At 39.1% G+C, this 25,919-nt stretch overlaps 1 protein-coding gene across 1 annotated transcript in view; it reads right to left on the bottom strand.

The window, feature by feature from the left end:
* Positions 1 to 209: 209 nt before the first annotated feature.
* CPB1 (carboxypeptidase B1) overlaps positions 210 to 25,919 on the bottom strand; it is a 38,564-nt gene continuing 12,854 nt past the window's right edge. The window contains 9 exon segments of the mRNA XM_024131886.1: positions 210 to 397; positions 2,097 to 2,202; positions 13,762 to 13,973; positions 14,659 to 14,701; positions 14,703 to 14,750; positions 14,840 to 14,950; positions 17,352 to 17,453; positions 18,284 to 18,385; positions 18,474 to 18,573. Of these exon segments, the coding sequence (XP_023987654.1) occupies positions 210 to 397; positions 2,097 to 2,202; positions 13,762 to 13,973; positions 14,659 to 14,701; positions 14,703 to 14,750; positions 14,840 to 14,950; positions 17,352 to 17,453; positions 18,284 to 18,385; positions 18,474 to 18,573 (1,012 nt within the window).

Raw genomic sequence — 25,919 nt, forward strand, 5'->3', positions numbered from 1 at the left:
GCAGGCGGACTCTCAACCACTGCGCCACCAGGGAAGCCCAGGTTCATTTTTATTATGATCAATATTTAAAGACCCAAGTAGTTTAATGGACCCAGAATCTTAAAAGAAAGAGGAGGATCTGGAAAACATCTAGGCAAACAAAAGTCAGAATTCAGGATAGAAAGAAACAAAGAATGAACATTTAGAAATAAGGCTGTTAGCGCTCTGGGCTAGTACAGATGTTCCAGGACATATCCGGTAATGTATTTGATCGCCAGCATTGTCTCCTCACAGGTTGGCCGGATCTGGGATTCAGGGAGGGCAAAGCCGTATCTGCCTTTATCCCAGAGTTCAAAGGTGAAGGAATATTTGATTCCTTGGTCATAAGCCCAGTCATCAGAGACCCCAGCAGCAGGATCTGAAACGAGCAAACAGAAGAAAGAAAAATTTTAAATCTAGGAAGGAGATTTAAAAACCCTGCCAGCTTTCTTTTATAATTACAAATGTTTTACTGTACAAAACAGTATAGGTAGGCGAATTTTCTAGTAAACTGGATCACAAAAGCTATAGGGGCTGTTTTAAAAATTTGTCTAATCTTACCTCTAAGTCTCCTTAGTGGGAGTGATGTGTTTAATACCCCAGGAAGTATGTAATTTGTAATATATAAACTTCTCAGAGTGCTTGTATGCTGAGGTAAACTGTGCTATGTAGCGTGTAATCTGTTTACAAAATATATACAGTTTCTGGGAAAAAGATGTGTATCTCCTAGAAAAATAAGGAAAACTGCATGATGACTGGTGAGAGGAGAGGACTCCAAACCCTGCTGAAACTGCTGAATGATGAAACTGGAGCAGCTTGAGGGCGGGGCTGTGCCTTCATTTTTGTTTCTTCAGGGTCTAGCATATGGCCTGGCACAGATTAGGCATTCCTTCAGTTATTCATTCGGTGACAGTTATGATGTCATTCATTTATTCAGTCACTCATTTGTTCATTCATTCATTCATTCAGTCAACAAGTGTACAGCTCTCACTGAGTAGCAGGCCATGTGCTCAACTCTGGAGATGCTAGGACAAAGGAAAGACATGGCCCCTGCCCTCCAGGGGCTTACACTGTAATGGAAAGAGAAACCTCATTGAACTTGCCTGAAGAAAACCTACAAGAAGTTCACAATATGTGAATAGGTGCAGTGTCACTGTGGGTTATTTCTGCTAGAACCCCCTTAAGAAAATAGTATACCCCATCTGATACAGAGAAGTTTAATAAAGGACAAGAATACAGGAAACTGTATTCTACGTGAAGCTTTTAGAAACCCCTCAGGATTGGAGCCTCTCCAACTGCATTGAAGCCCCCTTGATGGGGGACTGGCCTTTTTTCCTTGTATTTCTGGTCCTTTAAGACCTGGGGCAGAAAGAAATCATGCAAAGGCAAATATATGTAGAAATTGAAAATGGGGCCTGCAGAATGTGCCTTCCCAGTGAAATCCGAACTGCAGCCCCAAGGCTCTGGGGTCTAGCCCCTATCTAACTCCTTTGCCACTTGCTTGCATCCCTTGAAAATAGCTTGAGCCTGAAGTAGCCTTTAGAAACTGCCGTCTGTTTAGCCAGGAAAACCTTCCCTCTATTGCTTTCCTCCAGCAATTGTCCTTCCAGATAAAGCTTCTGTGTCATCATCCTGGGAACTTATTCCTGATACTGTGGAGGGGGGTGGTTAGTCTTTGGGTGTGCTCTTTTGTTAGACATCCTTCTGTCGCAGCACTTAGCTCCTGTGTGACAATTAATGTTTACTCTTCCCGCTTCCCTGCTGTGGGTTCTTTGAAGATTGCTCCAGTCCTCCTCCTTCCTTTCTCCTTCCCTCTTGCCTTCTCTCCATCCTTCTTTCCTTTCTCCCGTAGCATCTGTTGAGGGCCTGGCAAGTGGTAGATGCTCAGTAGATGTTTACGGAGAGCAAATGTTTCTGAGCTGAAAGGGGTACTTCTCCCCCTTTTTTTCTGAACAGGAAACTGATTACATATTTTATAAAAAAATTCACTGTCAGGCAAAAGTCACATGCTTTAAATGATAGAAAGGAAAGACGCTGGGAACCATGTGTTGCCTTTTAAGCACGTGGATTCTTTGCACAGTTCTGACGCCAAGACTTAGAGCTTGTTGGAGCTCCTGGGCCATATTTGTACTTGGTGCCGTGCAGTGTGGCAAGTTCTTTCATGGCAGCTTTAGCCATGCTGTTCTGCAGAAGAGCCAGCAGTAAGTGAGTGAAGAAATAAAAGCACACACCGACAAAAAAACCAAACATCTGTACATTATTTTTAAGACGTTGAAGATATGTAAGTCACAGTTCGGGTTAGTGTTTTCAACTTACTCAGTGCGCGTCCCCATTTTCCAGCGAACTTTGTCATATGATCCAAGTGATTCCTGTGGAATGATGTCTTCCCGAATGCCCTCCTCAAGCACTCACTCTGAGCTTCCCTTTGTCACACACAGAGTTGTGTCATATTGTGTCGATACCATTAGCTGCCCTCTGAGTTCTCAGTGACTTTTTCTGTCCTTTATCTCCCTGTCCCCAGGGCCTAGCCCAGGGTTTGTTACTTAGTGGTTACTCAGTAACTGTTTGTTGAAACTGAGATGGCTAGCACTCTTCTTACCCTATTATTTGAGAATTAGGTCCTTACATTTATTTTAAGTGATCGTTGACATAAAATCTGGGTCCTAGCTGTAAACTCTGTTGTATTCAGAGTTTATTCTTTTACTTTGTTTTCTTTTTTATTTACATAGAATTTAGTTGCTCTTTTTTTTTTCCTGGAATTCTTATTTAGGCTTGTTAAACATTTTTTTTTTTTTAAACCTTAGGTCAGGTTGGAGAAATGAGGCTATAGTGATTTGTAACTGTCCCAGATATCACATTTATTGACATAGTAAAATGTCACTGTGTATGAAGAATTAGGTTATATCTACAGATTAGTCCGGCAAATCTATCTTGTCTCTGGAGCTTGTGAGAGAAAAGCAGGAGACAAGGAGGTCTTTGTGGTTGTGCAAAGAGATTGTCTACCTATTAGAGGCAAACAAACAAAAATCAAAAACGTACAAAATAATTCCGAACAAAGCAACGCAAAAACCACCTGGAGATAGGGCAGGTTATAAAGCGAAGATTAAGTCATGACAGGATTATGTGAGTTGGGGTAGGAGTGTTAAAAACGACTCAAAAGAATGGTTGGATAGTTGGTGCAACCTTCAGTGATAGTATAAAAATGCTTAAGAATGGACACTTCCAAGGAGGAGTGGTAGTTCCAGCATGGAAGATTTTTTAGACTGAAAAATTAGAGAACATTTATTTTATTTCAAAAGGCAGAACATTTGAATTCCAGAATTTAAAAAAGTAGCAAGTATTAACTTATGTGGGTTTTTTTTTGTTTTATTAGAAGCAGCATCACCTTCTCATCAGACCCGCTGCCCTCCCGCCCCTACACCCAACCCCTCAGGGAGAAGGGCTGTGCACTCAGCTCCTCCCTACACAGTAAACTCTCCAGTGTCCACTGACAAATTGTCTATTTAACTGAATCACTTTGAAAGCAAGCTTTACTTTTCTGTCTGGAGAACACAGATTTGTGAATCTGATTGTTACTATAGGAGAATTAGCCGTAACTCATTCTGGCTATGAAACTAGCTATATTTCTTACTTTGGCATCATAACTGTCTTGTACATATGCCTGGAAAACTGTTGAAGTTGGTGATGACATCAGAATAATTCTGTTTTTTACAAAATAACAGCTTCCCTTAATCCTTGTTCTGATATTAAAACCAGTTTAGTAAAGTCTTAAGTCAAGTTGATGAGGGCATGGCTGTAAGACTTCAAGAATTTCAGCCCCCAAAGCATCAATGCTTCATCGAAACAAGTGGTAAATTTGGAAATATAAAAGGAATTATAAAACTTAAATCATGACTTTCTGGTCTGAAATAATGCAATCAGTTTCTTGGAACTAACTTATTATTCTTAGAGTTTTGGGACAGTAATTTGAACATTTTAGGGTTTCATTTCCCTTTTTCCCAAACTGGTAAACTAATATGTGCTTTCTCATACTGTATGGAATCTTTACTGTTGTGATCTAAGGGTATTGCTTCTGTTGTTTAATCTTATTCTAACCAACATACTAGAGTTAGGTCTTCTCTCCATCCTTTAGTATAAGGCCTGTTGCCAGTTGAAATCAGAAATAATCTGTAAACATTGCACAATGCTCAGAATACATTTAAATCCATCTTTTAGAGATGAGAAACATGGTGAGGTACTTGTTCTTTTGGTAGGCAAGTAACACGTTTCCTACTGTTCTACAATTTCTTTAACTTGTGATTCATCCAAGGAAATTTCTAGTTACTTACATTTCTGTAAGGTAGAACCTCTAATCCTAAAGAACTCTTATTCCTTCCCTAGCTACCTTCCTCAGGCTTTTCTTCTGTTTGCTTTTTTCCGGCTTAAACCTTGAATTCTTACTTTTAGTTAGTAGAAATAAGATTCTAATAAATTCCAGATATGTAATGTACAGCAGGAGTCCCCAACCTCTGGGCCGTGGACCAGTACTACTCCGTGGCCTGTTAGGAACCGGGCCGCACAGCAGGAGGTGAGTGGTGGGTGAGTGAGCGAGGCTTCGTCTCCCGCCCCCCATCGCCCGTATTACTGCCTGAACCATCCCCACCCCACCCCCGGTCCATGGAAAAATTGTCTTCCACGAAACTGGTCCCTGGTGCCAAAAAGTTTGGGGACTGCTGCCGTACAGCACTGTGACTGTAGTTAACGGTACTGCGTCGCGTACTTAAAGATGGCTGTGCGGATAGAGCTTTAACGTTCTCACCGTAACAACAAAATGACAGTTATGTGAGCTAGAGGGTGTGTAAACTAATGCGGTAAACATTTTACAATGCATACGTGTATCAAATCATCACGGTGTACACCTTAAATTTACACAGTGTTATATGTCAATTACATCCCAGTAAAGCTGGAAAAAAAGGAAATTCTTCAGGATTCGTTCCAAATGTGAGGAGTTATGACTGTAGACAATTTAAGACAAGATCATTGTCTTTATCTCTTGACCTCCTGTGTGTCAGACGGCCTTCAAGTCTCTCAATATTTTTATTGGTGTAACATAAGAATTGAGTTATCTGGCAAAATTGAAGGGGCTTACTTGTGATCTGTTATTGCTTCTGATTTATCAACTTATCCGTTTAGTCATAACTACCCTTAGGGCCACACAAAAGTGTTTAGTTTGCCTTTCCTCAGAGTAATAACCAAGTGCTTTCTAAGCCTTCAGAGGCATCTTTTGGAGACAGTCGCTCTGCCTGTGATGCTGAAGCAATAGCTAAGATAGATGTTCACTTAAAATGGCCGTTATCTTGCTCCCGTCACGGGGCCCACTGAAGGAACATCTAGTCTGTGTCGCAGCCTCGGTTCTCCTTGTCCTAAGTTGCTCTCTCATCTTGATGTCTCCCTCATCACTTGTCCTCTGACCATCACCTCATCGTCACACCCTTTGATGGCTCTCTCACCTTCTGTTGAAGTCTGGCCTCCTTTCTTGACATGAAGAGTCTTTGTGAGTTTGTCCCTCTCTTCTCTCTCAGGCTGCATCACTTGCCGTGCATCCCCGTGTTCCTTCCGAGCCAGGTTTCCCTGAACTACTTTCTGTACCCTTCCCCGCCTCTCCTTACCTCCATGACGTTGCGTGTCCTTCTCCCTTTGTAGGAATTCTCTTTCCCTCTTTGTTCACAAGGAGGCTTGCTGTTGTTCTTCCAAATTCAGTCTAAATGTCATCATCTTTGCAGAGCTGCCCCCAACTCTCTTAGGGAGCAATGAGCACCCCTTCTTTGTGAGGGCTCACACGTCTCTATCAGAGTTCCTCTCACTCTGTGCTGTAATCATTTGTTTTTGCATCTGTTTGTCCCCTAGGTGAGCTTTTTGTGGGGGGAGGATTCTTGGCTATTCACTTTGTATCCTCAGCAGATTGCATTAACACCTAGCACATTGTTGGTTGGTTGATTTAGTCTCTTCCTAGGGCTTCAGGTGAGCCTGATGTGGATGGGGGTGCAGAGTGCTGAGCTCTACAAAGGCTGGACTGTGACCCCCCTGAGTGGAGCTTGAGGATGCTTGTGGGGAGAGCGGTGGTACCATGTAGTGATGGTTGATGGGTTACCACATTTAGACGTTGACCTCTGCTGGGCACTTAACTTATTTCCTTTGTTAAAATAAAAAGTGAAGTCTGTAGACCCTTTCTCTCAGCCCCTCTGAGGCCAAGAGACAAAAAAGTCAGAGCAGACTTTAATCAACCAAAATATCATATTTTATGTTCCAAGTATTGTAACAAAAATCCCTGGAATCAGTGTGGGTCTTTTCTTTTTTTTAAGAGTTCAAATACTTTTACAAATGTTACTCATTTATCTTCCTAACATTATCTGCCCACATTTCATCAACACAGAATTTTCTAGCAGAGTGGAATGCCATGGGGGCAGCACGCTTGGTGGGAATGTTCCAACCAAGCTGGGTGACGACCCCTGCCAGAAATGGTAGAGAGGGGGGTGATTCCTGAATTTGCTAAAATATTAGAGAGGTAACTCCTTTTCCTTGTATGTTTCTGTAAAAACGGACTAAGACAGCTGACAAAAGACTGGCAGAAACAATAGTACATCAGAGAGCATGATCCATGTCTTGAAACTCTAATTAATGACATTTTCTATATAACCTGTCATTTGAGGGAGATCTTACATCCTTGCTCAGTGGGTTCAAAATAAGAACTAACATTTACATAAAACCTTAGACTTTGACAAAGAGCTCTTGATAAGAGCTAGATATTTTTATCCCCATTTTACAGATAAAAGAACTGAAACTCAGAGAGGATAAAAGAACTTGCCCAAGGGCATGCAGCCCCATAAGTGGCTGACTTGAGCTAGGTTCTTCTTGCTTTAAATCCTGTGCTCTTTTTCACTTCTCCTTGTGGCCTTGGAATACTTCAAAAGAAGTGTTGCTAGAGCTGGTTTTACCAGTTGTAAAGAACAGAAGGAAGCTAAATATAAATCAGCCTCAGAAAACTTTGCTTTCAGTCAAGGCCAAACATGGCCAGCCTTTATTAATCCTTAGATATGAGTGTCCTACCACGTCTTATGCATGTTCTCTTTTGTCACCTGTTTTCTTAAAAAGAGGCCTTGGTCATAGAGCAAAAGACAGAGAGAGTCTAAAATGTCACATCTAACTCAAAGCCCAAGAGACAAAGGACCAACTAGCGTAATGTTTCCCCAGGCTCTGAGCTCCAGGGGGCTGGTGAGATGAATAAGGCGAGGGTGTTCTTTTCCACTGACCTGCATTCCTAGGTAACATGTGATCAGGAAGCCCCGTCTCGTGACTGTGCTTATGGTCCTCATTGCAACCTCTACGTACACAGCCAAGTGTCGTGACAGTGGGGTCTTGCCTCTTCTAATCTTCCACTGGTCCATTATTACCGTACAAGAAAACGAAAGCCCCAAACTGACGGTGGGGTATATACCAACTCAAAGGAAATTTTCTTCAGAACTTTGTTTCTAACTTGAAGTTCTGAGTTTAACCATCCGTCTGGGTGAATACATGTGATAATGGAAGCATCAAAATGATCTTTAGCGGCGGTTTCCTTCCTTCTGTCCTGTGATAATGGGTAGCTTACACCAAGCAACCAATGAGGAATTGAACTTTTATAATTTTGGTGCAAAAGGAGAAGCCTCCAAGGCCTACTGAGGCAGGGACTGAGGAGAAAGCCTTTGAAACAAATATGTTTCTGAGAAAAAGGAGGAGAGTAAACAAGTGCAGGCTCTGGTTGCAAAGCCTTGAGATGAAGAAAAGGCAAGGAGTGTGGGAAGGCCTGCTTTAGAGAGCAGAGCCTGTCTATTCTGGCAGACTCCATGGGGAGTGTGGCAGTGCTTTCACTGATGGAAACCAAATTCTTTCTTTGGCTGATCCGAATACATATTTTTAAGCTCTTTAAAATTCAGGTAAAATGTGAAGCATGAGTCAGCTGAAGTTGCGAAGTCCAGAATTTTTTTTTTTTCTCCCCCCCCCCCGGTGGCGGTGGTGCTTCTTCCAAATGAATGTTAAAAAATAAATGCCATATGAAGGGAATGTACTCTCCCGCACTTGAGATGTGCAGAAAATTGTAAGCTCTTTGTGAGAAGGTGTAGGGTCCTGAAAGCCAGGGACCTTTGGCCAGGAATGAGACTTTTCTTACCTTTGCTTAAAGCAGGGTTTCTCCGCCCTGGCACTTGTGACACGTGGGCTGGATCATCCTTTGCTGTGGAGGCTTGTCCTGAGCTTTGTAAGGTGTTTATCAGCCTCCCCTGGCCTCCACCCATGGCATGCCAGGAGCATTCCCACAGTGATAACAATCAAAAAGGCCCCCCCGCCCCCGCATCCCCCACCAGATGTCCTCTGGGGGAAGGGAGGGAGGCAAAATTAGCTTAAAGGAAAGTCAGATAAAAGACGTAATTATGTTAAAGAAGAAAGTATTTTAGAGAGAAAAACCGAAAAAGAGGACAGCTGGTTTTAAAGGTGCTCTGAATGCCTTGTTTTCCTCTGCTGATGATAGTACAAGTGTCTCCGAAGCACCGCTGCTAGGTCACACTGGCCAAAAGCACACTTTACCTGCAGGGTTGCCAGAGTTAGCCAAAAATACAGGATACTCAGTTAAATTTAAATTTCAGATAAACAATTAACGCTTTTCCAGTATAAGTCTCTCCCATGCGATATTTGGAGCATACTTAAACACTAAAAATTATTTGTTGTTTATCTGAAATCAGATCTAACTGGGAGTTCTGTATTTGACGTGGCCATTCTGTTTACCAGGTTACTGTCTCCAGGGCCCGCTGTGACACAGGAGTCATCCTGACATTAAAGTCCCTCCGTAACGTGGTTACCTCACTCCCACTCTTCCTTCGAGAGAACACTCACAACAGGCTGACACCCTCTGCTCCCTGCCTCATGGCAGGAACCATGGTTTATGCCAAGCACTTAATAGGTGCTCAGTGGAATTTCTGGCAATTGCCTGATGAGTCATGTATTGACCAGGCCCTGCAGGAGAATTTTAACAGGCCAAGAAGCCACTTAAAATGTATAATGGTAAATCAGCAACCGGTTTCTCTAATCAAAGAAATTCTGCGTTGTCATTTAAAATTTTTTTGTCTTATAAGTGAGATTAGAAATTCTGAGAAGATTCCTGAAGCACATGTTCTGTGCCTCAGTCCTGTCTGCCTTAGCTGCTGGCAGCCTGCCTGACACAGGGACTGTGACCCTGTTACTCTTGTTATTAGGCAAGGACGTGGTGACAGCAGTGATTGAGTGTGCGCATGGCCCTGCAATTGTCCACCTCCTAATCACAATATTTCCTCCCGCCTGATTTTTATGTTTATCTCTAATCATAGTCTTGGCTTAGGCTCACGTGCTTGGGTGGAGCAGTGGGTTTCTATCTTGGTGGCTCATTAACTAAAGCTTTAATTAAGAGGTAGTGAGGTGTCTCTGGACTAGAAGGTGTTATATTTTAGAAATGGATTTCTCTCTTTTGGTCAAGTTTAATAATTTTTCAGAAATTTTTAGACTGTCATATTTCTCCTGGTTAATGTACATATACCCGTGAAAGTACTGGCCAGAATCATGAAGACTGGGCCCTGAGAAGTCAGGGATCTTACTTGACCACTGTAAATCCTTAGCAATTTTCGAGGTCAGAGGTAATAGTGATATATTTGTGGGATAAAAGACTTTATTTAATGAATGGTCTTTTGCAAACTGGCTGCATGGAGCACCAACATAGAACAGGGCCACACAAATATGTGTGTGTGCATCTTTGGAAGTTGGGGCGGCTTAGGAAATTCTTCAGCATCCAATAGCTCCATGCTCAAGGCTGCCTCTACTACTGGTGTTGGCTTAACCAAGCCTTCATTGTCTAAGCTGGAAAATGAGAAAGCAGAACCAGAGAAATACCAAGATTTCCGCCTGTGAAATTCTGTGCTTCTAATGTAGAAATGTAATGATAGATTCATGCCCTGGATTGGCATCTTTGTGTAGTATATGTCAGCTTTCCATTTGGTCAGTCTGGGAAGTGGGTGAAGATACTTAGTTGATTGGTTATTATTCTGGGTTTCTGCTTTTGAATGTAGAAGTAGTATTATAGTAATAATTATTATTAACAGTGCCGTGTGTGCCTCTTTGGGGGGAAGGTAGACCAAAGATTGGGAGCTTTTCCATGCTCAATAAATGCAAAGATATGGATAGGTTTGGGAGCCTTTTCAGTTATGTCTCCTCGTTTTTATTTCCTCTGATGATAAAGAGGTCATATAACTCAATATTTCATTACCCTTTAGAATTTTGGAAATGTAAAGATATTCTTTTTCTGGATCTTAAAACTTCCTCTGAAGATAGTGATAGCTTTATACTTAAGAGTCAACACTGAGGGACTGGACGTTTATGAAGTCATTGGAAACTCACAGTGCATTTTGTATTCTTTCTTTAAATAATATATGTGTGTAAAAGCAGTTTGCAGTCAGGAAAGCATTATGCATGTAAGACACTCTTATGTTTCAAACTTTTTACTCATCTGCTGAAGATGTATTTTTTGGTAGCCTTTGTAATCCATGCTATTACTTCTGTTACTTTTACTTCATCAGCCTTTTGCATTCCCATCTCTGCCTTTCTTCCCTCCGAAGGTTGTCTCATGATATAAGTAACTGTTAGGTAATCTACACGTAAGATCTTTCAGAAATGAAGCCGTATACATTTTCATCACGACTCAAATGTCAGAGGATTGCTACTTACGGTATGTTCTAAATTTGAACTGAGAGTGCTGATATTTCTGTACAGAATAATTTCCTTCCGATTATTTCACTGAACCATGTTTTTAGCTACAAATATGATCTTATAAGTTTTATATGTATAAAGAAAAATAAGAATCATATATATATATATACACACACACATATATATGCTAAAATCTGTGTAAGACACAGTCTGCTTTGTAGTCCTGTAAGAAAATTCTTAGTTATCTATAATGTGGTATGGTGCCAATAATTCATCTTATTAGTCTTTTACTATCTTTTGTTTTCTACAGTGGGGTCACATTTTTCTAATTGAGAATTAATATGGAGGCACTAGATTTGGGTGGAACGTTCATCTTTCTAGGTCAAGACTTTTCCTTTTTTTAAAGTGATATCCTCATTACAAATAAAAACCATGGAAAAGCCAATATCTTTCTTCTTGGGAGACTCAAATTCTCTTTTGGCTGTACATGTATTTGTGATAACACTATAGTTATGAGTTGTTCTAGCAAAATGTTCTTAGGAAGTAAGTGAATTGGATTTATACAAAATAAGAAAAAGACTGAAAGGATTTCTAGTTAACTATTCAAATGATTTAAATTGTTTTGGGGTGCCAAACTAAATTCAGATCTCAAATGAATCAAATAATCAAATAATATGAATCTTAGATTTTACTGATGGCATTTAAATATCTCTTTTAAGATACTAGGCAAAATTTTAATCACAGAAAAAATTATTGGAAATTAAAGTAACTTTTAAATCAATGTGTGTGATATAAGTGCAAAGAATTTTTGTATTTTATTCACCTAGCTTATCATGCTCTAGAAAACATAAGAAGTAACATGTCCTTCTCCTTGGATTTATTAGATTTGTGGGTATAAATATAAACAAGGTAAGATTGTTTTGTGGTTTATGCTTGTTTGAGAATTGATTATGAATATTTTACTTTGATATAGTTCCGTTTCACTTCTTTGTTAATTAGAATTTAAAAACAATTTTGGAGGATGGAATTTCTAATATATATATATATATATATATATATATATATATATTATTACCTCTCTTTCCTTGATTTTAAATGAAGAAGTGATTCTTAGAGGAAAGTATCAGTGGATCACATTCTCTGGAATGGTTTCACACCGTTTGGGGCACATATTGAATTGGCCCACTAAACTCACCTTGAGTCTTGGGTCTTTTCCTGGAGAAACCACAGGAAGTAGCAAGAATTATTCATGAGATTCTAAAGGTAGAACTTACTTGATTCTTTTTGTTAAAGGAAAGTTTTTAGACTTCTAGAGCAGTCAGATACTACATTATTGTATGGAGCCAGTGGGGCAACAAAGTTTTCATTGCTAAAAGGGCTTAAACTTATTCCCCAAGTAAGAAAAAGTATTGAAACTTTGTGAAGCAGCTCAATTCCAAAGAACACTTTAAGCTTTTCTGTTAGCATTAGTCTTTTAGTGTTTATGTTTAAAACTAGTTATTAAGCAAATTGGATATATTGGTTATTGTTACATTTAATATAGTTTATAATTTTAGTTTTAATATTTTACTAACTCATTCATGCTTAGTTTTTATGGCTTTGTCTTTTTCTCTTTTGATGTGGTACAGCTTAAACATATTCACATGAATTAAGCAAACAGCATACCCCCACCTCCTCTCCTCTGGTGGCCCTGGAAATCTAGGACTGAAATGAGGAGCTGACCACACCCATCTCTTGGAAAACAGGCCTGTGAGCACCCACTGTTGGGAACACTTACAGACTGAGCCTAATTGGAAAACTGAAATATTTAATGGTTCCAACTAATGATGTCCTCTTTTGTTTTTTGGCTACAGATAGGGAAAATGGGAAGATTTTCCTGAAATGAAATGAAATGAAAAATAGCATTTTTTTTTTTTTTTTTTAAAGAACAGGACCTGGGTAACTATTAGCTATCAGTTTTCTAAGAAGCTGAGTTATTTTTCCACTTTGCTCTTCACAAAATATTTACAGCATTACATGTTTTATTTGGTCTCTAAAAGACTGAATCTGAAAGTACAAAACAATTTCCAGTTGATAAAGTTATTGGGTCTTTGAATTTATGCATTTAGGTAAGCCAAATATCTATGTGGTTGTCTAGGTGGAATACATTTTTTTTTTTTGGCATAACTCAAATGCTTTAAATCTTACACTTGTTCTTTCAGATCATTGGTCCCAACTTCTGGCAGCCAGATGTTCATAAATTTTTTAAAAAGTTGTTTGAAGGATTCAAACCTGCTTATTTAAACAAATTATACATTGATGTACCATATTTGTTAATTTGAATAGTATAAAACTCTTATATTATTTAACTTTTCATGTGGTTGTATCTTGATTCTCCAACAAGATTGCTAATTTTTTGAGTCAGGGATAGTTCATTTTCTTTGCATTATTTCTCATATATAGTAAGGACCCATTCACATCATTTGTTCATTGATTGATTTACATCTGTGTCTCACCTAATCCAACAATTTAGAAATAAGCAATATTAGGATCTTATCACTTAACCTGATATCAACCAAATGTGCCAAATTCCTAATGACATCTGCCATACTCTGTCTGTGCATGTCAAATCCAGCTCAAGGCAACTTGATAAAATTGACTTTCTGATTAAGATTATGTATGAGGTGAAGGAACTTTGTTGATTACCCCAGATGCGTCTGAAATCATCATGTGTGTCACTATTGTGATAAAGCAGGAGGAAGTGGAACTGTTGTCATTTTGAAGATTAGTGAATTAACCGCATTTTGGGGATCATACCCTGCATTAAAATCGCATTTCTTCTAGCCAGTTTATCTAGCTAATTTCAGATTCCTTGTAAATCTGTGGTGGTAAGTTTTTTGCTTCTATTACCGAAAATCAAGAATGGAACTTCCAGAAATTGTTTGTATAATTTTTTTTTCCAGGAATAGAATTCTGAAATCTCAACAGTGAAATACTATATCTACTACCATGACTACTTACCAACTCAGCATAGTTCTCGGGGAGTTTGTAATCATAGGAGTAAGGGTAGAGCATCATCTGGGATTATGAGTGGATTGTCAGATATGCTTTGGTGGAAGAGAGGTTGTTGCGGATGAAATTAGCCAGGGCCTTGGTCTCTTTATCAGACTCTGCAGCAGATCCACAGTAAGTTTCATCACAGGGTTTTTAGAGGCTCCGACACCTGGAAAAACCTATTGTTGTAAATGGCAAATGGTCATCTACTGACGTTCCCACAGGTCATGTTTCAAAATTTCAAATTAGAGAGTTAGAGAGTTAAAAAATAAGTTGTTTTCACAGGAGTTTTTATAATCATCCTCGTGTGTGTACATTATAAAGTATGCATACATTTAGTCATAAGAGTAGGGTGTTTTTAAGCTAACAGGCTAAAAAGTTACATGTGAAATCACCAATATGTCCCTGTGTAGAGCTAAACAATGAGATCAATATAGTGTAAGAAGATTAATAAGTAGGGACAAACTAATATCCATGAGAAATTTCTATATTAGTATAATCATTTACTGAGAGTTGAATCACAAAATTATAATTATATCACAATTTTATTTAAATAATTGTTTAAATAATTATTTAATGATGGTCTCCTCTAGATTTTACATTCCACAAGTAGTAGGATTCTGTCTGGTTTGTTCAGTCTTATGTTTCCAGCGTCTAGCACAGCTGGGAACATAAAAGAATAAGCAATACATTTTTGTTGACTGAATAAACAAACTGTTTATTGTCTGTGCTTTCAGAAAGTTAGAACTCTAAAATATAAAAATTTATATTTTTTTTCTTATTTTAGACACTATTGTGTTTTCCTGTTACTTTCTTCCTATGCTTTTCAAAAGATGCATGCAAAATGGTCAGCCAGATACTTACTGCACCAACCAGCATCAAAATTTCTGTTGGGGTCTGTGCCAATGCCAGGTGGATCCAGCGTTGGTGGAGCGGGTCTTTCTCCACATTCGGTACTGAAAAGAGCAGTTTATGGTTAGGACAAGTATAGTAGAAAGTGGTTGGTTTTAATTTCATTAGCCCCTCTCAGTATTGGTTCATATACCTTGGTCCAGGTATAGATGTAGCCATCGATATTGACCACAGGCAAGACATAAAAGTCTAGCTTGTCGAGAAATTCTGTCATGTGGATCTCATGTCCATAGGTGCGAACAGCCTGTGTATAAATTACAAAGCAGAATTTCATGGAAAAATGGAATGCATTATGCTGCTAAAATTTACATAGACTAGATGAATGTTGACTTTGGTAACAAAACTGGCATCCCCTTTTGAAGTAGTATTATTAATATTTAAAAAGCAAATAGCAAAATATTACTGACAGTTTTGTTTAAAATAGTTTCTAGTTCTTCTCTTTTTCTAGGATACTCTGTTTCAGCGGTCCCCAACCTTTTTGGCACCAGGGACCGGTTTGGTGGAAGACAATTTTTCCACGGATGGGGGTCGGGGGGTGTTCAGGCGGTAACGCGAGCGATGGGGAGTGGCAGATGAAGCTTCACTCACTCACCCTCTGCTCACCTCCTGCTGTGCGGCCCGGTTCCTGACAGGCCGCGGACAGGTACCAGTCCACAGTCCGGGCGTTGGGGACCCCTGCTCTATTTCATCCATATATAACTCATATAATTATTACTTTTTATTTTAACTATTTACTTTAAAGATGAACAAAAATTCAATAAAATTAAAGACTTTTAAAGAACGTGAATACTCATTTCCTTTGAAATAGTAATTGTAATAACTTTTTTTCAAAGTTAGTAGGATATGAGGGTAAGAACTTTTTTTCAAAGTTAGTAGGCTATGAGGGTATTCCTAGTAAATAAGGAATGTCTATGGACGGCTATGCATGTTCCTAATACTGTCATCTAGAAATTTGTTTAATTTTGGTGAGACCTCCTGTAGATGGTCTCAGTAGAGGAAAAAGAATGAAAAAGCCTCCCACTATGAAGTGAGATCACACTGATGGATTTTGGAGAGGCTCTCACCAAGTCTCAAGTTGCATAATGATGGAAGTCTTCTTCTTATTGAGATCACACTGATGGATTTTGGAGAGGCTCTCACCAAGTCTCAAGTTGCATAATGATGGAAGTCTTCTTATTCCTCTTTCTTGAGAAGGGAGCTCTGTTAAGGGTCTAGCTCTCCCTGCTAAGTGATGTGTATATCTATCTATGAATGAAGGACCTCATACCCATTTATTATGTTCTCTTAGTCACAGTTCTTCAGCCCCAGGATTATATTAAATTTACATTCAACTCTTCCCTAGGCTTGCTTGAAGAGATTTTTAAGATATTTAAGGTTTCTGTGTAGTAACAGTTTTTATATATTCTTCGTGGCTCTATACATGTATCTTTATTAAAATAACACATGGTAAAGCATGTGCTTTTTATGTTGGAAGAGCTATAGAACCATGTTCTGTTAGTGATCTGTGATTAGAAGTAACTGAAGTAATGATGAAAGTCTTTCTTTCTAGAGGGCAGATAGTGAGATACTCACTGAAATTAAATGGTGCCAGTTGGACACATAACATGTCCAGAAACCAAGAGCCTAATGAATAGATACAGAAGTGCTTTACCCCAAAGAAATTATGGTGTATATAATAATAGTCTTATATTTTTAAAGTATTTCAATATTTTAAACTTTTACTTTTGAAATAATTTTAGACTTATGGAAGAGTTGCAGATACAGGAGTTCTCATATACCTTTTACCCAGCTTCCGCACATTGTGTTTGGTTATCATTGTCTCCTCTTCTCTGTGACAATTCCTCAGACTTTCCTTTATGACTTTGACACAGGTGTTGTTAACCTTGATCACTTGGTTAAGGTAGTTTCTGCTAGGCTTCTCCACTGTAAATTTTGCCTTTGTAATATAATACATATTTTTAAGAGATACTTTGCTGCTGCAAATAACCTATTTCTCTTTAAACTTTTACCCACTAATTTTTGTATCCATCTGTAGATTTTCATGAAGTAGTTATTACTGTGGTGTTCTAATGGTAACTTTCTGTTTTGCTCATTTGAACATCTATTAGTTGTAATTCTTCTATAAGAAAGAGTTGCTCCTTCTCTCCCTTTTTTAAATTTATTGAATCATCTATATCATTATGGACTCATGGATATTTAAAAGGGTTTTTACATATATCTTACCATTAGAATTATAAAGGAGTGGAAAACAGTATCATTTAGAATAGGGACCACTATGTATTGTTTTCTTTTATTCTGAAGTATACATTGATTATTATCTAGGAGATAATGATCAAGTTAGTGGTTTTTCCACAATCATTAACTTTTAAATGACCTATCCACGACATTTACCACCTGTTAGCCTTTCTACCAAAGGTGGGTAAGAAAGTTAAGATGAGTGAAATACAAATAAATACCATTTGCTAACTGTTTAAAAATTTTGCCTTATCAGGTTCTCTTGGTGACCTTTATAGCTTGGACCTTGGAATTATGAATTTTTTCTATGCTATTATTCTCTTTTATTATAGCTAGGTTACAAGGGATTGATTGAAATAAAAAAAAATACTTTCTACTTTCCTCTGCCAGTAATCATTCTATATACTGACCTCTCTCACAAACCACTGGCAAAATGCAGGGGAAATCCACTCTCTGGCATGGAAACTGCAGTCCATGAAAATGGCAGGCTTATTTGGTCCAGGTCTGCCAACCTATTGCAAACAAAAGGAAAAGGGAAACTGTGATTCATCATTTTCAGGGGTTAACATTCACTACCCATCTGGGCTTTGGACTCAACAGGTGAAACCTGACAGCAGCAAGAGGTACATTCCATGATTAAATTAAAACATAATACTAGCACGGTATGTTCTTGCCTCTAGACACTCACAATATTTGAGTTGAAGGCTTACATGGCTGTTTATTATTTTTATTAAGTTTGACAAGCTCATATTTTTCAGAAGGTGCTTGATTACCCTGCTTAATTGTATTCACATGGAGGTTATTTTCTGCTGCTACTATTAGGGGACGTGACCAAGACAACTGGATGAGTAATTAGAAGTAATCATGACTGTTGCTAATCTTGTAAGAAGTTTTCCTTCTCTCCCATTTATTCCATGTTTTTTTATTTTCCTCATTAGAATTGCATGATAAAAATGGCATTAGAGGACGACAGAAACAAATTGCTGATACGCTGTGTACCGTTGTCTGATAGATATGAAGTTTATGAACCTCTTTAGCAAATGAATTTGCAAACGACATCTGGGAGAGGACAGTTTCATCAAGGTAGGTGATCCTTTACATTGCTTACAGGAATGTGGTTAAATTTATAGGACTTCTCTTATTTTATTGCATTTTTCCTTTTGAATAAATCAAAATAATGATTTAAAAATTCACATATGATAAAACAATCTGGGGAGTCTGTTTGAGGCAGGGAAAGAGTTATAACAATGTTTGGGATGAATATGTCTGTGAAACAGATGTTAATGTGTTAGAATTCATTGATTTAAAGCCCTCAGACATGGGAAGGTTACGGTAAGATTACCTTGAGGAGGTATATAGTGTTTCCTAAAAATGTAGTTCCGATGGCACTGAGAGAGATGAGGTCTGGATTTTCTCTGGCGACTTGTTGAGTCCAAGCCTCTATCTACCAAACGGAACCATTTGTGGATTAATGTGACATTCTTCGTTCAGTTCCCAAAACAATGTCTGTCTAAATCACGTGCGCATCATACCGTTTCCCAGTTGTTTTACTTCTCGTAACTGTGTCCAGTTGCACGGACCCTGCTATCAAACTGAGCCTCCAGCACAGATCTGAGGTTGCTTATTAATACCCTGTAATAAATCAAAGGGGGTGCTCCTGTGAACATAAGCATGTTTCCCAGTCAGCAAAAGCCCAGAGTTTCTACTTTAGCTGATGGTATAGTACATTCTCCATGAAGTCAGATCTGTCCTCTGATTATGCTTTTCAACTTGAGCTACTCATCACAAAGTAAGTAAATCATTGAGAAGGATACTGGAGACTATGAGCAAGGCAGGCTATTCTTTGGCCCAAACTTCACCTGTTTGGGGGTCCTTGGACCTTAAACTTGGAAAATGATTTCCCTGGTACCTGGGGCATTCTGCATCAGGGCCTTCGGCTCATCACAGAAGCATGCCCTTAAACCCTACCTATGGTCTTTCTTCCTCAAGATTTTCCTTGTTTTAGCACTGAAAGTCCCGTGTCCCAGGAACCTACTCAATCCCAGGTAGATTGGGACAGCCAGTCACCTGAGGCCTTTCTCTAGGTTTTGAGAAAAATATCTTGATGGGTGGAAATTCAGAAATATTGACAAGCTAAAGATGTTTCTAGACCAAAGAATACTGAGTTTAAAGTATTCGTTTCTGCTTGCCTTTCTTTTCGCTGGTTTAAAGTAATGTAAGAATGGTTCTGTGGCAAGGTAATATGAAAATTGGTGACAGAAACTTTGAGGCTTGCTTATTTCTAAAAATGATTATTCAGGTGAAAAGTCTTATTATAAGAGGCATGTGTGAAGGTGTGGGTATATATGACTTTGTTTCTCTTTGCTACTTTTGAGTGGAAAGTGTGTTCTGAAGGGACAAAATTTTATGAGCATTAATGTCCTTGATCATAGACTGTAAATATCATGGGCAGTAGTTAGTTTACAGAAACTTCTATTATCCACAGTCAAGCCTTGAAATGTTTTTATCTGACACACAGAGAATTGTAGCCGCATATCAAAAGTCTGCTTCTCCTCCGGCTGCCCCAAGGGCATTCTGATGAAGTATGTCAGGGACATCTTCTGAACCTCCCTCATGGTCTCTCCTTCTTTTGGTTAACTGTGCATGAACTTGTGTCTGTTTATGGAAAATGCAATAAATTAATACTAAATGATATTTGTTTCCTAGCAAGAGGCAAATACTGTCTTAAGGGCATAACTATCTTAAGGAAGTATTAAAAAAAAAAGGAAAAGGAGAAGAGTTTAATATTTATTCTGTGGAAAGAAAATTTCCCATTAAGCAGCCATCAATACTTTGTTAGTGCTTTCATTTCTGTGGCTGCTATAAGTTACCACAAACTAAGTGGCTTAAGACAACATGAATTTATTATTTTACAGCTTAGAAGTCCAACACAGGTCTCACTGGGCTAAGATCAACATGTTAACAGTGAAATGCTTTCTGGAAGCTCTAGGGGAGAGTCTGATTCCTTGCCCTTTAAAGGCTGCCCGCATTCCTTGGCTCTTTGCCCTTCTCCATCTTCAAAGCCAGCAATAGCAGCTCAAGTCCTTCTCATGTTTCATCACTCTGACTTCCTCTTCTGCCTCCCTCTTCCACTTGTAAGGACCCTGTGGTTACTTTGGACTTCTCTGGACAATTTAGGATAATCTACCTATTTTAAGTTCAGCTGCTTAGCAACCTTAATTCCATCTACAGTCCTAACTTCTCTTTGCCATTAGCATATATTCAGATGTTCTAGGGGTTGGGATGTAGACATTTTGGAGGGACAGTCATTCTGCCTGCTATAGTTAGGAACAGTGATTATAGTAAGCGCTATAATTAATTATATTCAACACCCAAATCGGATTGTTAGGGAGTAGGGTGGAATTAGAAAGAATCTAGAATTAGAAATCAAAAGATCAGGGTCATAGTTTTGCCTAACATGTAAGTTGGTTTCAGGAAAGTCTTTTAATCTCTGGGCCTTAATTTCATAATTTGTATAATGGGATATTTATTAGCTGGTATTCAATGTCCTTTTCAGTTCTAAAATGCAATGACTTGACTCAAATCCCTAGGCCTTGGTCATTTACATAGATGTCTTCCAAGGTTTATGAAGAAAAAAAATTAAACTACAGTAAAGTTGCCAGTTACCACCTTCATAAACTCTAGGGAAGCATCTAGAATAGAGATAGTTTAGGTAAATGATTTTTAAATATAACTAAAAACTAAAAACAAAACCAAAACAAGTAAAACAAAAAACCTTGAAAACTAAAAATCAGAAGAAACCTTTAAGAAAACAACTGTATTCCAAGATTATCAGTTTGAAAGAACAAGTCCTGCCTAACAAGGATGAACCTCTCTGACAGAATGGCAAAACTAAAAATCCAAGAGGAAATGGTAAATGACATCTACTTTCCCTTTAACAAGATTTTCCGTTGACAGCAGTAAAATAATCCTCTAGGTCACATGGCTTCTTAGTGGCTGCCCAGAGAAAAGAAATCATCAGTTAATTGCTCCCAGGCATTCTACAGCCTCAGGGCATTCAGTAGACATTTGTCCCTAAGACCATAACCATAGTGATCTCTGACCTACCAGGAACCAGCTCTGAGTAGAGGGGGGAAATAGGGCTTCCACAGCATATTGCAATATCCTTCTTTTGCATACAATCCTCAAATTCAAATTATTTGGGAGAATAAGTGACAATGTGGAGGTTAGTGTGTTGTTTGGTACTAAGAGACAATGTGTTAGAGTTCCTATTATGTTAATATTTAAACATTTACATCAATAATCAGGACAAAGAAGCATAATAAAACCAGTTAGATTTAAGATGACACCCAAGAGTAAAAATGTCCTCTAGTAACTTGCAAAAGAGTATCAGAATGAGGTTGAAATGTGGTACTTTTGCCTGAAGGTGGGAAATTGACCTTAAATGATCCTTTCCAGCCCTATGATAGTTTGATTTTATTAGATTTAGGACAAAGTAGTACTTTAGCCACATTACAAAATATTATTACTAAATAATGAGCTTCTATTCTAGGAGATTAAAATAATGACTCATAATGTAATAGGGACTGCATTACAGCTCCAAAATACAGAGGCATGTACACTATTTTATACTTTTATATGTTCCTTTTATAGTGCTATCCCACTTCTTCTTCTTCTTTGTTTTTTTTTAGCATGCAGGCAAATTAGATAACGGGACTCCCAGCAAAGCAAGAAACACAATGTCTGAGGAGGAGAGACATGAGTTAGTTTTCTCCCCCTTTCAGATTCCTGAAAAAGGAGTATTAGGTCAGTCCCCAGACTACACACCCATTGCTATTGAAGAACATTACTACGTACACATTGTTATCCAAGGACACTTTACAGATCGAATCTGAAATATGCAGAAAAATGTTATAGGCAGATAGCAATAATCAGTCTCTTCCTGCATTGGATAAGGCATAGACCACCTTACTGAAATTTGTAAGAAGGAATTCTGTGAAGGCCCACCCACCGAAAGATTCTGTCAACTGGGCTTCAGAACCATAAGTGGGAGATTTACACCATCCAATTTCTGGTCTTTCTGTACCTAGGGTGTGACATAAGCATTTAAAAATACAGTTATTGCGGGGCGGGTGAAGTCAAGATGGCAGTGTGGGAAGATGCAGAGTTCATGTGTCCCCACAACTAGGGTGCTTGCCAGATGCTGGTGGGAGACACCGATGCCCAAGGAGACGGGAAGAACCCCCAAGTGAACTGGTAGGACTTGGGAGTATGGAGGCTGGACAGGACCGGCGCCCCTGAGGGGTGGCTGAGAGGGGGGAGGGATTCCCACCCTGGAGGGACCCTTGGTGACTCAGATCAGGGGGGAGTGGGCCCAGCGTTTCCCCTGCCGACTCGGCCAGGGAAGTCTGCCCGGCTCTCAGGCCAGGTCCTATGCCCTCAGAGGTCCCCTCCAGGCCGGGTTGGTCCTGGGGGCATAGGAGGGAGCCCAGGAGAGAACAGGAGAGGCAGGTGGGAGGGGCCCTCCAGGACCAGAGGAGTGGAAAAGAACAGAGGGCGTTTGCCCCACCCACTCGGGCTGGGGGAGCCTGCTGAGCTCCCAGGCCAGTCCCCTGCACTCCAAAGTCCCCTCTAGGCCACATGGGCCCTGGGGGCATAGGAGGGAGATCAGGAGAGGCAGGTGAGAGGGGACCTCCAGGAGGAGCAGGAGAGGAGCGGAGGAAGCCTGCTGGACTCCCAGGTGGGGTCCTCTGCCCTCTGAGACCAGAGGCGGGAGGCACGCCTGGGCCTCTTCTGTTGAGCCTAAGGCCCCCCCACCCTCGGACTTTTCCAGCCTTGTGGGTCCTAAGCATAGTCCCCACCCACCGCCCAAACCTCACCCCTGCTTAGGCCCTGCCCTCCACAGCCAAGGCCTTTTCCACCTTTTTTTTTTCTCCTCCTCTTTTTTACTATTGTGGCTCTGTTTTACCTTCCAGTTGTTGTTTTGTCTATATTTTCATTTTTATATGTTTTCTAACATAGCTATTAGTTTCTAAGTCTAGTTTTATTTTTTACTTTATTGTTCTCCTTTTTTTTGCCACCCCGCATGACTTGCGAGATCTTGGTTCATGAGCCAGGGGTTGGGATGAAGCTCCTGTGGTGGGAGCTCTGAGTCCAAACCACTGGACTAACAGAGAGCCTCAGACCCCAGGGAATATTCATTGGAGTGAGGTCTCCTGGAGGTCCTCATCTCAGCACCAAGACCCAGCTCTACCCAACAGCCTACAAACTCCAGTGTTGGAAGCCTCAGGCCAGACAACTAGTAAGACAGGAACACAATCCCACTTATTAAAAAAAGGGAAAAAAAAATGAGACAGCAAAATAAAAATGGCACAGGTGAAGGAGCAAGGTAAAAATCTACAAGACCAAATAAATGAAGAGGAAGTAGGCAATCTACCTGAAAAAGAATTCAGAGTAATGATAGTAAAGATGATCCAGAATTTCTGAAATAGAATGGAGGCATGGATTGAGAAAATACAAGAAATGTTTAACAAAGATCTAGAAGTACTAAAGAACAAACAAACAGAGATGAAAAACATAATAACTGAAATGGAAAATACACTAGAAGGAATCAATAGCAGAATAAGTGAGGCAGAAGAACGACTAAGTGAGCGGAAAGACAAAATGGAGGAAATAACTGCTGAGGAACTGAACAAAGAAAAAAGAATGAAAAGAGTTGAAGACAATCTCAGAGACCTCTGGGACAACACTAATGCACCAACATTCAAATTATAGGGGTCCCAGAAGAAGAGAAAAAGTAAGGGTCTGAGAAAACATTTGAAGAGATTATAGTGGATCTGCAGGCCAGAAGGGAGTAGCAGGATATACTTAAAGTGATGAAAGAGAAGAACCTACAACCAAGATTGCTCTGCCTTTAGTGATAGAAGTCCTGCAATCCCTCAGGTAGTGAAATGTAAGAGGGTCTGCTTACAGCATTGCTTGAAAAGTTTCATATTTGTATGGACTAAAGGGCTACTAATTGAATATAAACTTGATCCAATAATGATTAGAATTTTAGAGTTGAGACAGGGCAGAAGTTGAGACACAGATGTAGAGAACAAACGTATGGACACCAAGGGGGGAAAGCCGCAGGGGAGTGGGGATGGTGGTGTGCTGAATTGGGAATTCAGCACCACCAAATCAGCTTTACAACAAATGCTAAAGAAACTTCTGTAGGAGGGAAACACAAGAGAAGGTTTCATCAAATCTTTAACCGTGGTCACTTTTAAGTCTTTTGTCATTTACAGATAGTTCTGGGTGTACTCTGATGCTCTTGCAAAAATGTTCCTGTAAAAGGGTTTCATCTTCAAGGAATTCATGGAAAAGACTCTGACAAGTACAGGTTTCTGGTAACTGACTATACTGCTGAACTGAATGAATAAGCATTTTCAGAACTCTAATGGAAAACTGATGAATTCATAAAAGTGCTAACAAAAGATCAAGATGAAAAAAAAATTAATTACATGGGACTGAGTGAAATGATGAGGATGATTATAATTTTTGTGACTTTCCGTTAGAATACACACACAAAAATATCCCACAAGGACTCAGAGGCAAAAAATATACAAATCAATTGTCACTGCAAAGTAAAGGAGCTGTTACAGTGGAGGATTACAGGAATGAATGTCAATATTATGACATAGTATGAGTGTGTTTCGTGTTTGGTAATTGCAATCATTGTTGCTTTTGTTGTGGTCATCCATTTACAATGCCTGGTGTCAGTTTATTTATCTCTTGTAAAAATAAAATACAGTGTGTGTGTGTGTGTGTGTGTGTGTGTGTGTGTGTGTGTGTGTGTGAAAAGAAAAAAAATAACCTTGAATGTAAATGGATTAAATGCTCCAACCAAAAGACACAGACTGGCTGAATGATACAGAAACAAGACCCATATATATGCTGTTTACAAGAGACCCACTTCAGCCCTAGGGACACATACAGACTGAAAGTGAAGGGATGGAAAAAGATATTCCATGCAAATGGAAATCAAAAGAAAGCTGGAGTAGCAATACTCATATCAAATAGACTTTAAAATAAAGAATGTTACAAGAGACAAGGAAGGACACTACATAATGATCAAGGGATCAATCCAAGAAGAATATATAACAATTATAAATGTTTATGCACCCAACATAGGAGCATCTCAATACATAAGGCAAATGCTAACAACCATGAAATGGGAAATCGACAGTAACACAATGAAAGGAGGGGACTTTAACACCCCACTTACACCAATTGACAGATCATCCAAATAGAAAATAAATAAGGAAACACAAGCTTTAAATGACACAGTAGACCAGATAGATTTAATTGATATTTATAGAACATTCCACTTGAAAGTGGCAGAATACACTTTCTTCTCAAGTGCACACGGAACATTCTCCAGGATAGATCGCATCTTGGGTTACAAATCAAGCCTCAGAAAATTTAAGAAAATTGAAATCATACCAAGCATATTTTCTGACCACAATGCTATGAGACTGGAAATCAATTACAGGAAACAACCTGTAAAACCCACAAATACATGGAGGCTGAACAGTGCACTACTAAATAACCAAGAGATCACTGAAGAAATCAAAGAAGAAAAAAGATACATAGAAACAAATGACAACAAAAACACAACGACCCAAAACCTATGGGATGCAGCAAAAGCAGTTCTAAGAGGGAAGTTTATAGCAATTCAATCTCACCTCAAGAAACAAGAAAAATCTCAAATAAACAATCTAACCCTACACCTAAAGCAGCTAGGGAAAGAAGAACAAAGAAAACCAATGTCAGTAGAGGGAAAGAAATAATAAAGGTCAGAGCAGAAATAAATGAAATAGAAATGAAGGAAACAATAGCAAAGACCAATAAAACTAAAAGTTGGTTCTTTGAGAAGATAAACAAAATTGATAAACCCTTAGCCAGACTCATCAAGCAAAAAAGGGAGAGGATGCAAA

Source organism: Physeter macrocephalus, chromosome 1 (genome assembly GCF_002837175.3).
Source record: "Physeter macrocephalus isolate SW-GA chromosome 1, ASM283717v5, whole genome shotgun sequence".
NCBI lineage: Eukaryota > Metazoa > Chordata > Mammalia > Artiodactyla > Physeteridae > Physeter > Physeter macrocephalus.